The 14,109-nt window shown below is 39.2% G+C and overlaps 2 protein-coding genes across 3 annotated transcripts; both read left to right on the top strand.

The window, feature by feature from the left end:
* Window positions 1-78: 78 nt before the first annotated feature.
* LOC309494762 (zona pellucida sperm-binding protein 3-like) lies at window positions 79-2,324 on the top strand (the record flags this gene model as incomplete). The annotated part of the gene is made up of 8 exons (XM_082164172.1): window positions 79-525; window positions 1,036-1,154; window positions 1,232-1,335; window positions 1,414-1,591; window positions 1,726-1,843; window positions 1,926-2,008; window positions 2,085-2,176; window positions 2,246-2,324. 8 exons carry the CDS (start codon window positions 79-81, stop codon window positions 2,311-2,313), a joined length of 1,209 nt encoding a protein of 402 aa, XP_082020298.1. The 3' UTR covers window positions 2,314-2,324.
* Window positions 2,325-5,247: 2,923 nt separating this feature from the next.
* Window positions 5,248-8,123, top strand: LOC309501004 (zona pellucida sperm-binding protein 3-like). Of its 2 annotated transcripts, XM_082172860.1 has the most exons (8): window positions 5,248-6,091; window positions 6,367-6,485; window positions 6,563-6,666; window positions 6,761-6,938; window positions 7,079-7,196; window positions 7,280-7,362; window positions 7,445-7,536; window positions 7,606-8,123. In XM_082172860.1, the coding sequence occupies exons 1-8, from the start codon at window positions 5,555-5,557 to the stop codon at window positions 7,671-7,673; spliced, it is 1,299 nt and encodes a 432-aa protein (XP_082028986.1). In that variant the 5' UTR covers window positions 5,248-5,554; the 3' UTR covers window positions 7,674-8,123. The 2 variants fall into 2 exon arrangements, with proteins under 2 accessions (XP_082028986.1, XP_082028987.1); XM_082172861.1 differs by lacking the exons at window positions 7,280-7,362; window positions 7,606-8,123 and having other exon boundaries at window positions 5,256-6,091; window positions 7,445-7,593.
* The last annotated feature ends 5,986 nt before the right edge of the window (window positions 8,124-14,109 follow it).

The raw sequence follows: 14,109 nt of genomic DNA, 5'->3' as shown, positions 1-14,109 counted from the left end.
ATAGTTGTCTTAGTGATTGGTGCATTTGAGCTGCATGATGTCTGGGGAAGTTTGAGGTACAGTCCTAGTCCAAGAAGCATGGGGCCAAAATCAGATCCAGCTTCCAGAAGTCCTGCCCTTTCTCCTCTAGGGCTCTGGAACCCTTTGCAAGTGGCTTCTCAGTTTCAGAGTCCTTTGGGTCCCAACTTCAAAAGCCTTGCACAGGAGCCTTTTGGCCTTCAGGAGAAGCAGCTGTTGCAGGGTCCAGTGAAGCCTTTGGATTGGAGGTATCCCACTGTTGCTGAGGTGCAGAGTGAGTTGGTGGAGAACTTCCCGATGAGGCAACCCGTGACTCCCGGCAGCGTAGCGGTTCAATGTGGCGAGAACAGGGTTCTTGTAGAGGTCCAGCAAGACCTTTTCAGCAATGGTCAGTTGATCCAGCCAACTGGTCTGTCTTTAGGTGGATGTCCTGTTGTTGGTCAGGATCCTGAGTCTAGAGTGCTCATCTTTGAGTATGAATTACAGGACTGCAACAGCGTGCTGATGGTAAGAACTCATTAATCTTAATGGGTTATTTTGGTGTGACAGAAGAAAGCCAAAATCTTTCAAGGAAAGTCGGTTAACTTGGTTGTCATTTACAATTCCAGGGCAGCTAAGACCAAGTTCTATTTATTTAAATGGAGGAAAAATCCTGAATTTTCAAGCTACTTGCCTTTTAAATAACCCTTCAAACCAACATCTGATGTAAACTATCCCACAAACGGTATGAAAGGAGCTTAAGAAACCAGAACAAATCTTGTGCCTTAATAGTGTTAAAGCTAGTTTTTACCCAGGAACAGCCAATGCGCATGTCTCCAAAACATTGACTATCTCTGGCAACACTGGAGCTTCTGAGGGCAGCTGTAGTGATGTGAAGACTTGACTAATTGGTGATTTGCTCTTCAGGAATTCTTCCATATTGCACAGTGCACTTTCTCCCATTCATGGCAATATGAGAGTCTTGGTATATGTTAAGTCTCTGGGATGACCCTCTTGGTAACCACAATCTTTTTCCAGATGAATGAGGATGAACTTGTCTACACCTTCTCTCTTACCTACACCCCTGAGGCGCTTGCGGGTACTCCGATTACCCGGTCCGATGGTGCAATTGTTGGTGTACAATGCCATTATCAAAGGTAAGTGATCTCTGTGACTTTCTGCACTTTCTTGTGAAACTGGGAGACCATTTAATGGGTACTTTCATGAACCGCAGGCTCCAAAATGTAAGCAGTGACGCCTTGAGGCCAACATGGTTCCCTTATGCCTCAACCAAGGCTGGTGAAGAAGTCTTGCTCTTCTCCCTGAAGATCATGATGGGTTGGTACAGGTTTTTTTTCAATAAAATAAACCTTTACCCTTGCAATTGTGGCTGTGCCTAAAGTGTTTTTTGTATAGATGATTGGTCCTATCAGAGGCCTTCATACACCTATTTCCTGGGTGGTGTTATTAACATCGAGGCATCTGTGAAGCAGTACAATCATGTGCCTCTGCGTGTGTTTGTGGACCGCTGTGTGGCCACTCAAGTACCTGATGTGAACTCCCTTCCAAGATTTTCCTTCATTGAGAATCATGGGTAAGGTCATGGCCCTTGATGCGGTAGGACTGTTTAAGTTGCTTTTTGTAACCACAGTCATGGGTAAGGTCAAGTTGCTTGATGCTCTACAGTTGACATTCATGAGTTACTCTTTGTGATTGCTTTGTCGTCAGGTGCTTTATGGATGCCAAAACTACAGCTTCCAGCTCCCGCTTCATGCCTCGGTCCCAGGTTGACAAGCTCCAGTTCCAGCTGGAGGCATTTATGTTCCGGGAGGGCAACAGTCCTTCTGTATGTACTATGAATATCATGCGTTAATTTGACTTATCCTCCATCTGCTTTGGTCTTGTGACTTGTTTGTCATGCCTTGCAGATCTACATAACGTGTATTCTGAAGGCAACTATTGCTTCTGCACCCAGTGACGCTCAGCGCAAATCCTGTTCCTTTGCCAATGGGTACATGGGTTTTTGGGGGGTTTATTTAAGTCGACTTTTCTGATGTTGTAGGTTTCATGTCTTTGTCTTTTTGCAGGTGGTCTGCTGCTGATGGAAATGACCAAGTTTGTGGTTGCTGTGACTCAACATGTGGTCCTGATGGTGAATTTGCTGCTTCTCCCTATGGAGGTTGGTAGCATTTGCTCTTTCTAAGGTTGCTTTTATTCAAGTGCTCTAACTTGGCTCTCTTCTCTCTAGGCATTCAGTGGGAAGGCAAGGCCTCACTTGGTCCTGTAATGGTTCAAGGGCAAAAGAGAGGTTCTTAATAAAACTGACAAACCAATCCTTGCTTGTTTCTGACTTGTCATTTTGCATCAAATACCATACAACCATAGGGTTCCAGAAGTTTATAAAATTCTGTATAAATGGGTAATCTTAAATAATTGAGCATTTTAAATGCAGCTACTGTAAGCCAGTGGCGGTTCTGGGGGGGGGGGGGGGGGGGGGGGGGCAGTGCCCCAGTGTCAACAAGCTTGGCCGCCCCTCTGGCCCCCCTAAATTTGGAATCGTAAAATCACACCAAACAACTGCGCATTTATTCAGTTGCGGCGCCTTCATTTAGGCTACACTGCAGCACGACGTATATTCACATCAAATGTTAACGCAGAGGAACGTGACACTGCAGTTCACAAAAGTTCATTATTTGCATGTGCTTTAAAGCCTTGCCGGTTAAACATGTCATTCGCTGCTGATGCGCTTTTCAAACATACGCTTTACTGAGCGCGTAGGCTACACTCGACACGTACATGCACTAAAAGCCTGTTCCTGGAATAAGTTATCTTTTGAGTCTTATGTTGCGCTAATACTGTCAAATACAGACATTGTTTACATAAACAAAGTTGGTTATGTCTAAAGTGAAAGCAAACAGAGAAAATTAATTAAAATCTGCTTGTCATATGCGTGTATATTAGAAGCGTCGCGTGCAGTTCTTAAAGAGACAGTAGCCCTAATAATAAACATGCTGCCGCTTGTACTTAAAGAGATAGTTCACCCAAAACCAAACAGTTGCTGGTCCCCATTGACTTCCGGTACATCAACTGTTGTGGTTACTCGCATTCTTTCAAATAACGTTTATTTTCAACAGAAGAAAGACACTTATTCAGGTTTAAAACAACTTAAGAGTAAATATGACTTTTTTGGGGGAGAACTATCCCTTTAATGTTAATAAAACAACAAAACACACAGAGGAAATCATTCACTGCTCTTGACTGAGAACTTTAAGTCTGTTGTGTTTTATTTTCATATTTGTTCATTTAATTACTTTCTCATACTGTTAAATACACCTATAGCTGAACAAATAAAGCAGTTTATTTCATTTGTATATTGAGTTGTGTATGTGTAATTTGTATCTCTGTTCTTAATTTTTAATAACAAAGAAAATAATGACAAAGATTTTTATCTTCGCCTTTGGCCTAAATGTCTGCCATTCTTTTTTATTTTATATTTTGTTACCTATAAGGCTATGTTTTTAAAATAGGGAAATTAGTCTGGCTGTAATGCTCAGTCACTTGCAAAATAGTAAAACCAACATGAAAAAAGAATCGTGATAAAATCGTGATTTTCCTGAAAAAAAAGAAATTGTGATATATTATTGCCATATCGCCCACCCCAGGTGTAAAAAAGTGCCTAGATGTGCTTAGATGCTAAAAATGTGTTATTATTGATCATTATATCACACTACAATTAAACATAATGAAACATTCATTTGAATTGAAATTGTTTTATTAGCTTAGCTAATATTATTTATTAGCTTTTTCTAGAGATTGCAGTCATACATGACATGGTGAAAAATGACTTGAAATAATACTGAAAATAGGTTAAGATGAATGTTAAAGGTGTGCCCCCTAAAAGCACAAGTGGCCCCTGCCTGGCCCCCCCAGTTACTGTGGTCTAGAGCCGCCACTGCTCTGTGCTCTTCATCCTCAGTGCTCACACCGGTCTGCTGACATTTCAGATCCTACAAAAATGCACATACATAACTGCAGTCATTTTTACAGCACAATGTCATTTGATTTCATTATTATTTAGAAGACAAAAATGCTTTTTTTCACAAACGCCGCCATCACCTTTCCTTGCAGGTCCTGCTCTACCACAAAAGCTGTGCAGCAAATGCACAGAAATCAAGAATCAGAAAAGTGCTGTAATAGCTCTGTTTAAAATTACAATAATTAAAATAAACTACAACTTAATATTTAAATAGTTGTTGTTATTCACTTCTGTAGTATACTCACTCAAAGCCTTTGATGGCAGCATTCAGCTTCATGAGCCACTCTCCACTGGATAAACACACATCTGTTCATCTGACCCTGTAACATCCAGATGAGATTCACGTTACCTCTGTGATTTATGAGCTCAACACTACATTTACATGTTGAGGTTGTTTTAACTTTTTATCCAACATAAATGTTCTTCAATTTATCAACAGTACTAATGGACAAATAAAATAGATAACTTATGTTTAGTTACTTTATAGATTTGTTCTACATAATAGCACACATACATCACTCAGATGTCTATTTCATGTTGTGATGTGCTCTTCTGCAATACTTATTGAAGATTTTCCTGCCAGATGTAAATAGACATTTAAAATAAGCGTCTTTAAGATGTATATGGTTTATGTAAATCCCCTTTAGAGACGTAACTTACGTGTCCTTACTGGAGCTCCCCTGTTAGCTATACATAATAAAATGTGTTTTTACAGCAACATCACAACTATACTATACTGTGTAACGTCTTTACACCTTCAACAATTAATAATAATAATAATAATAATAATAATAATATTAATATTAATATTATTAATTCAATAGTTTACTCTACATTAGTTCAACACATGCAATTTTAACACAAGGAACCGTGTTTACTCACATTTGAAAGCACAGCATTTGCGATGTTTGACAAAAACGTATCCTCTCGCGTGGCCTCCTGGGATAGAAAAGTATCCATCACTCGAAAATCTGGCCGGAAGCAGTAGATCATCCGGGAACTTCTCGCCTACTCTTTTATGAATACTGATGTTTCGAACATAATTTTTCTTTCACGTACTGTTTTCGCCTACTATATAGTAGGAAAGTAGGCATATTCGAACGCACTGTAAGTATACGTACGTTCGAATTTCGCGATAATTAGTACGTCACCCAGGTAATTCTCGCCTACTCTTTTATGAATACAGAGGATTCGTACATACTTTTTCGCTCGCCTACTCTTTTTCCCCTACTATATAGTAGGGAAGTATGCGGTTTCAAACGCAGCCAAAGTTTCTAACATGGATAAACTGTCAGTTTCCTAATTGCAAAAAGACATTAGATTAAAACCTCAAGCCTTTTTTTGGCTAGTGACATTATAGCACGCTCTCATTGGCTAATGCATAAACTCTACAGGTCCAGAGGAGAATCAAAGGTAATCAATTAAGGTAAAAGGGGTGGAGCCACCTTAATTCAAAGGTATACAAACAGGCAAAGCCAATTACTGGTGTGTGTTGTGGTGTTTGAGTCAAAGTTTGTTAGGATGGGGTTCTTGATAGTTGTCTTAGTGATTGTTGCATTTGAGCTGCATGATGTCAGGGGAAGTTTGAGGTACAGTCATAGTCCAAGAAGCATGGGGCCAAAATCAGATCCAGCTTCCAGAAGTCCTGCCCTTTCTCCTCTAGGGCTCTGGAACCCTTTGCAAGTGGCTTCTCAGTTTCAGAGTCCTTTGGGTCACGACTTCAAAAGCCTTGCACAGGAGCCTTTTGGCCTTCAGGAGAAGCAGCTGTTGCAGGGTCCAGTGAAGCCTTTGGATTGGCGGTATCCCATTGTTCCCGAGGTGCAGCGTGAGTTGGCGGTGGACTTCCAGTTGAGGCAACCCGTGACTCCCAGCAGCGTAGCGGTTCAATGCGGCGAGAATCGGGTTCTTGTAGAGGTCCAGCAGGACTTTTTCAGCAATGGTCAGTTGATCCAGCCAACTGGTCTGTCTTTAGGTGGATGTCCTGTTGTTGGTCAGGATCCTCAGTCAAGAGTGCTCATCTTTGACTATGAATTACAGAACTGCATCAGCTTGCTGATGGTAAGAACTCATAAACCTTAATGGGTTATTTTGGTGTGGCAGAAGATAGCCAAAATCTTTCAAGGAAAGTCAGTTTACTTGGTCTTAGCTGTTTGAAAATCCTGAATTTTCAAACTACTTGCCTTTAAATAATCAACAACATTTTGATGCTCTTATTTTGGAGTCATTCCACTATTGCACCGAGCACTTTCCCATTCATAGTAATATGAGGGCACTGTCTTGGTATACGTGAAGTCTCTGGGATGACCCTCTTGGTAACCACAGTCTTTTTCCAGATGAATGAGGATGAGCTTGTCTACACCTTCTCTCTTACCTACACCCCTGAGGCGCTTGCAGGTATTCCGATTACCCGGGCCGATGGTGCAATTGTTGGTGTTCAATGCCATTATCAAAGGTAAATGATCTCTGTGACTTTCTGTACTTTCTCAAGCAACTGGGAGACCATTTAATGGGTACTTTCATGAACCGCAGGCTTCAAAATGTAAGCAGTGATGCCTTGAGACCAACATGGTTCCCTTATGCCTCAACCAAGGCTGGTGAAGAAGTCTTGCTGTTCTCCCTGAAGATCATGATGGGTTGGTACAGGTTGTTTCTTTCAATAAAATACACCTTTACCCTTGCTATTGTGGTTGTGCACTTAAAAATAATTATACATTTTTATTTGTGTAGATGATTGGTCCTATCAGAGGCCTTCATACTCCTATTTCCTGGGTGACGTTATTAACATCGAGGCATCTGTGTATCAGTACAATCATGTGCCTCTGCGTGTGTTTGTGGACCGCTGTGTGGCCACTCAAGTACCTGATGTGAACTCCCTTCCAAGATATTCCTTCATTGAGAATCATGGGTAAGGTCATGGCCCTTGATGCGGTAGGACTGTTTTAGGTTGTTTGTAACCACTGTCACAGAGTCATGGGTAAAGTCTAGTTGCTTGATGCTCTACAATTGACATTCATGAGTTACTTTTTGTGATTGCTTTGTCATCAGGTGCTTTGTGGATGCCAAAACTACAGCTTCCAGCTCCCGCTTCATGCCTCGGTCTCAGGTTGACAAGATCCACTTCCAGCTGGAGGCGTTTATGTTCCATGAGGGCAACAGTCTTTCTGTATGTATTACGAATATCATGCGTTAATTTGTTTTCTCTTCTGGTCTGCTTTGGTTTTGTGATTTGTATGACATCCCTTGCAGATCTACATAACATGTATTCTGAAGGCAACTATTGCTTCTGCACCCAGTGATGCTCAGCGCAAATCCTGTTCCTTTGCCAATGGGTACTTTTTATTTTATTTAATAATATAAAATAAAATGTATGGACTGTTCATTTTGAAGGTTCCGTGTCTTGTCTTTTTGCAGGTGGATTGCTGCTGATGGAAACGACCAAGTTTGTGGTTGCTGTGACTCAACATGTGGTCCTGATGGTGAATTTGCTGCTTCTCCCTATGGAGGTTGGTAGCGTTTGCTCTTTCTAAGGTTGCTTTTATTCAAGTGCTCTAACTTGGCTCTCTTCTCTCTAGGCATTCAGTGGGAAGGCAAGGCCTCACTTGGTCCTGTAATGGTTCAAGGGCAAAAGAGAGGTTCTTAATAAAACTGACAAACCAATCCTTGCTTGTTTCTGACTTGTCATTTTGCATCAAATACCATACAACCATAGGGTTCCAGAAGTTTATAAATTTCTGTATAAATGGGTAATCTTAAATTGAGCATTTTAAATGCAGCTACTGTAAGCTCCAAGGTTAATTGGTATATGCTTTTGAAGCCATCAGTTTACATTACATGTTTTTCGTTTAACAGCAGAATTTCCTAACGAAAAACATATCCATGATTCTCTTAAGAATTTGCCAAGCAAATGATTCCAAAACTGCTCTGCGGGAACACCTTGTACCATGAAGCACTGCTGATGTAATGGAGTTGGTCTCCCTATTGTATTCCTGTGCTCTCACAGTTTGTATATGAATATTGTGATGCTTAATAGTTTATAATAAACTTTATCTGACGTTTGATCACTAAGCCCTAGAGGTCATACAAAACTAAACACACCCTCTCTCTCTGGGATCTGTATTTATGAATCTCTAGTCTACCATTTGAACTCGGGTTCTTTTTAGATTACAGTAAGTTTCTGTCATGGACAAGCTTGTTTGTAAAATTGTGAATGTAGATAATGTAAAATCTTCTAGTGACTTTCCAGGCTTTTCTCGTTTGCTAAACTTGCACTTTGAAACCCATTTTTAAATGTTTGTTTTTAGGCCTCCAAAACTCTGTGGTGATGAAAATAAATGGCCAAAATGCATAAAGTTGTCTTTTTTGGTTGAAAATGGTGGCTTGTAAATGTCCGCTCAATGGCTGCATCCGAAATACATACTCTATTGAGTAGGTATTTATTTTGAATAAGTAATTATTTCACAACCTCTAAAAAGTATGTTATGTGTAGTATGAATGAAATCCATATATACTACATTCACCATGTTATCATTGTCATGTGACCTTCCAGCATCAGTTGTCGCTTCACTGCCATTCACAAATCCTCTCCTGAGGCCTCATGGGATAGTAAAGTGTCCATCGTATGAACACTTTCGAATCTAGCCGGAAGTAGTAGATCATCTGGGTACTTTTTGCCTACTCTTTTGAGTTCTGTAAATTCAAACATACTTCTTTTGTCATATACTGTTTTTCGCCAACTATATAGCACAATGGATAAGACACATGCCTTTGGTGTGAGAGACCCGGGTTCGAATCCACTGTGAGACACCAATGTGTCCCTGAGCAAGACACTTAACCCCTAGTTGCTCCAGAGGCGTGCGACCTCTGACATATATAGCAATTGTAAGTCGCTTTGGATAAAAGCGTCAGCTAAATGAATAAATGTAAATGTACTTACTTCGAAAGCGCTAAAAGAGTAGGTACTTTATAGCCTGATCTCGTTAAGTATGAGTGCGAACCGGACATCTGCCATGTTGACGTTATCATGTGACCTACGACGCGTTATCACAAGCGTTAACAAGCGTTAACACGTTTAATTCATCTGTCTGTAAATATCTTGATATTGATTAAACTTGCTCATTTTGTGGTCTTTTTGAAGAAACTGCTGCACATTTATTTTGTGAATACATTTAGGTTTAATTTAAGTTCTTATATTTAACCCTACTAATGTGACCCACCGTTTTATCCTTAACGATATTATTTATTTTTATTACGAAATCCAAAAATGGTCATCTCTTAAATATGTTGTTAATTTCTTTATTTTATATCCAAACATTTTCATCCACAAGCAAAAGTAGCTTAAATCTCCTTTGTTTTCCTCTTTTTCTTGTTGAATTTAACTCGTTTCATCCCTCAGGCCTAGACCTATAAATAACAAAAAATTCATTTTTTAAATGTATTATAATGAATTATTTAAGAAATATATATTAAAGCGACACTATGTAACTTTACAACCTTCATAATATATTTCCAAGATCCTTGTGATGGTACATCGACTTACAATAGGTTGAATGACACGTCTGCCATAGCCTGACAGGGTCTGTATCGCTTTTACTGGCACTATGTAACTTCGGTGTTCGGGTAGTAACAAGAGCACAAAAAGAACTACAAAATTCGACTGCTTTACGGCATACGTCACTTCCCCCACCACTTCGTCAAACTTGGACGTGAGAGGCCAACCAGCGTTTGTTTTCGGCTTTCGTGCGTATGTTTTTGTCATGGGGGTTGTTTACACCTGGCCACTTCATGCATTTTCTCAGATCGGATAGCTATCCGATCGTGAAAAGTCCAGGGGCTCGTTCTTCGTACGTCGCTAACTAAACTTAGTTAGCTGGATTTGATTGTTGACGATTTGGCATGATCTTGGATTGTTTGGTTCTTCGACGCTCATCCTGGACTTGCTGTCATAGCAACAGGTCCGTAAGCTTAAACCTGCTCGGGAGCAGGCTTATTTCATGTAAACAGGATTAGATGGCAGCTTTATTAAGCGGAGCTGATACGGGAAGTCCAGCGCAGCGCGATAGTGCACTTTCTGAGATTTATATTTTTTCTCGTGACTCGTGAGATTGACGTTTACATTATTAATTTGTTGGAAACGCACATTTATTTTCGACTTGTCGGAGTCGGGCTTTAACTACAGCACAAACTGTTTGCATTGCCCTAAGATTATTTGCGAGTGGCTCTTTCCTTTACACTATTGGAGATGCGGAGAACTTGATGGAAAGTGCTGTCTGTCGTGTCATTCGGAGTTTACCTGGCGCTTTTAGGTTTAAAAAAAAGTTTTAGGTTTTTAAGACCCAATGTTGTAAAGCAGTTTTTTTAAAGCAGTTTTTTTTTTTTTTTTTTTTGGCTATCATTTTTTATGAAGATCATGCAATCATGACCATGCCGATTACAGTATGTCACTCAGGCTTCACTAACGTGATTGGTACCATAGACTATAGGCTTCCATAGACTGCCATCAAGGCCTCAATGAAGGGGATTATGTGAACAGAAAGGGGGTTCACAATGTAAATGTGCAGCCCAGTTACTATTGGGATTCTTAATATTCCAGATTAATAATATTATATCAAATAAAAAAAGGCAGTTGACTAAAATCTTCCATATCACAAATGTGAAAGCAAAATGGCCAGGATCTGTGCATGACTTAAGTATTTTCAGAGATTCACATTTATGCACATTATTTGAAAGTGGTAAGAAAAGTTCCACAATTAAATATCAAGCTCACTGTATTACATACACTTATGCTGATCCTAACAGAACTGCATTTTTTCATAGGTGATTATGACATGTTCCTGCCTGCAGACAGGTGTTTATGACCCCATTCCCTGACCCAAACCAGTTACAATGCAGTAGCCAGGACAAGGGCACACAATGAAATGAACTTTGGCTAACTAAAGGGAAGATTTCAGTGTCTGATAAGTCTGAGGGTTGCACACCTGACAGGGCCTGTGACATTATTGCATGTGCCATATTACACAACATTGCCAAAAAAAAAAAAAAAAAAAAAAAACTTTTCATTATATGGTTAATAAAAGACCAATATACTTAGTTCCTTGAGTTTTATTTCAATTGTTCTTTGTAAAGAAAAGCCAGTGGTCAAGTGCCTGCAACAAGAGATATTAGACACATGCCTCATGCAACAAATAAGGAAAAGTTGGCTATCCACTGCCCACCTGTAGGCCTATGTCTCCTCTGTCTGTCCAGACTCTTCTGTAGGCCTTTCTGTAGATGTGGAATCCTGCAACTTATATTGCTGCCATAAAGCATACAAGTATAAATTAAGTAAAGTTATTTATGCACTTGCAGGTAGGCTAGTTCCTCCATATGACAGTTATCTGAGAGGGTTTATTCACTGTCCAGTGCAATGGAAACAAATGGACATTACAAAGTCTTATACTTTCTTTCCTTTGGAAAGTTATTAAAAAAATGTCCACTTACTGCACATATTTCAGCTACCACTTTCTTGGGAACAGATACAAGTGTTGGTGTATTATGTAAAGGTGCACAAAAGAGGAAAACACAATGTCATTACAATGAATTACACACTGGAAAAATATTTTTACATTAATATAAGTTTATTAGTTTTCACTTTCACAAGTCAAAGCAATTCATCATTACTCAAGATGTTTCATAACGGCCAATGTTATGAAATAATGCGACGTACATTTAACTTAATTGATGTTATCTGGCATTTTGTAATGTTTACATTCCAATAAAAACAACACAAATTAAATTATACAGTAGGCCTAGACTATAGACTATTTACTTGTGATTTAGCTGCAATCATGTAAAAATGTTATAATATAATTTACGACAGTGCAAGTATTCCACAGCGACTCTAGGGGTCGCTGTTTGACAAAAACACAATTTCTACTTAGTGTGGCTTTAAGATATTCAACCTTGTAGGTTCTTTTTTCCTGTGTATAAAATCTCATATTATGTATGCGAACCCATGACATATATATATATATATATATACATACACCTCATAACATCAGTAACTCGACAGCCCTACCTAGAACGGTTTTCCTCAGCGTTTGTAATGTCTGCACAAAGGGCAGCTATGCGAAGATTCGCCTTTGGAGAAAACTGTTGATTTTATACTCGAAAAATGTAAGTATCATTAATATAAAAAATGTATATTACCCCAGAATGAATTGCATTGCTATCCCACCCCAAAACATACAATAATAACAACGATAAATGCTGACCAATTCTTAATTATATTACTTTTTACTGAAAATGATATAATTCAATAAAACAAACAAAATGAAATGTATGTCATATGACATAGCTATGCATGAAAACACTCTAGATGCACTCAAAAAAATTTTTTTTCAAAAAATAAACAGCCAACATCACTTGATCTCTTTTTCTCTTGGCTTTTTTGCTGCAACAAACGTGTTTTATAAACACATAATTATAGCAGTCAGAGAAAATGTTATATTAAAGAGTCAATGGTCAAGAGCCCAACTAAAGCAAACGCTAACCACCATCATGGTGACTTTAAAATACAACTATTGATTTAATTCAAACGGAAATGAAATAAAGTCAGTCTGGTTAGTAATAAGTGAAGCTAGTAATTCTCTTTGTGGAGTTGTTTAATCCTCCTCTGCTGAGATCTTCACAGATTTAATGTCTTCTTTTTTCTTCAGTTGATTTCATCTAAGGCTGTGGCTGAAGTCAGTTGTAGTTCTTGTGTTTCTCTTTCCTTCAGTGATTCTGCTTGTTAACAGCAGGTGTTCATAATTAATGCTAAATCATCACTTAATTATCTCATTAACTTCAACACCGCTTTACCTCTGTAGTGTGCACACATATGAACACTGAGCAGTGTTAATTTAACATGGGCGTTTTTCTGTGTACTATTACATAAATCTTACCTGTTTCATTTACATACGACTGACAAATATAAATCACATTCAGTTTATTAATACAATTACATAAATCTTATCTGTTTCATTTATGTATGACTTAAACATATGAATCACATTCAGGAGTATTGATTGGTTTATCTTAAAACTATGTAAACCAAATGCATGGGAATTTGTTATGCAATTCAAATACATAAATCTTATGTTTAGACACAATTTTTTTTTTTTTTAGTGTGTGTATATAGTGAACATATCTACATTTTCATTAAAACTATTAATTAAAGCATTAATTAATTAAATTATTTTATTTTATTTACTGACAACAATGAGAAATATTAATAAATTAGTAAAAGAATGAATGAAAGTCACCATCACACAATAAACAAATGCATAAGTCAACACATGAAATAAAGCTTTATTCAAACTACAATCATGTATGTAGGCTACAGGCGCTGAACCCCACATCCTTCTGCCATCTCAACACAGCGGTTCCCATTCTGAGGCTTTATTCTGATTAATCAGCTGACCGCCAGAGGTGAGCCGTTCCTTCGTGCCGGAGGTTGTTGCGTGATGTGTTGTGCTTCACAATCTGAGGCAATAAGGGCAGGTGGAGTGATGGAGGGTCTCGTAAGGGCAGGTGGAGTGATGGTGGGTCTCATAAGAGCAGGTGGAGTGATGAAGGGTCTCGTAAGGGCAGGTGGAGTGATGGAGGGTCTCGTAAGGGCAGGTGGAGTGATGGAGGGTCTCGTAAGGGCAGGTGGAGTGATGGAGGGTCTCATAAGAGCAGGTGGAGTGATGGAGGGTCTCGTATGGGCAGGTGGAGTGATGGAGGGTCTCGTAAGGGCAGGTGGAGTGATGGAGGGTCTCGTAAGGGCAGGTGGAGTGATGGAGGGTCTTATAAGAGCAGGTGGAGTGATGGAGGGTCTCGTAAGGGCAGGTGGAGTGATGGAGGGTCTCATAAGAGCAGGTGGAGAGATGGAGGATCTTGTCCATGGCACCATTTCCAGGATTCAGCTCTGTGCTCTTCATCCTCAGTGCTCACACCGGTCTGCTGACATTTCAGATCCTACAAAAATGCACATACATAACTGCAGTCATTTTAACAGCACAATGTCATTTGATTTCATTATTATTTAGAAGACAAAAACGCTTTTTTTTCACAAA

Source organism: Leuciscus leuciscus (genome assembly GCF_965113295.1).
Source record: "Leuciscus leuciscus genome assembly, chromosome: 1".
Lineage (NCBI taxonomy): Eukaryota > Metazoa > Chordata > Actinopteri > Cypriniformes > Leuciscidae > Leuciscus > Leuciscus leuciscus.
The sequence above is the reverse complement of the archived record's forward strand: the minus strand, read 5'-3'. Positions and strand labels throughout refer to the sequence as shown.

Bases quoted from the DNA above. Each gene is read 5' to 3' on its own strand.
- LOC309501004 (XM_082172860.1), top strand. From the start codon at position 5,555: ATGGGGTTCTTGATAGTTGTCTTAGTGATTGTTGCATTTGAGCTGCAT. The intron at 6,667-6,760 runs GTTGGTACAGGT...TTATTTGTGTAG, and splicing joins CTCCCTGAAGATCATGATGG to ATGATTGGTCCTATCAGAGG. The intron at 6,939-7,078 runs GTAAGGTCATGG...CTTTGTCATCAG, and splicing joins TCCTTCATTGAGAATCATGG to GTGCTTTGTGGATGCCAAAA.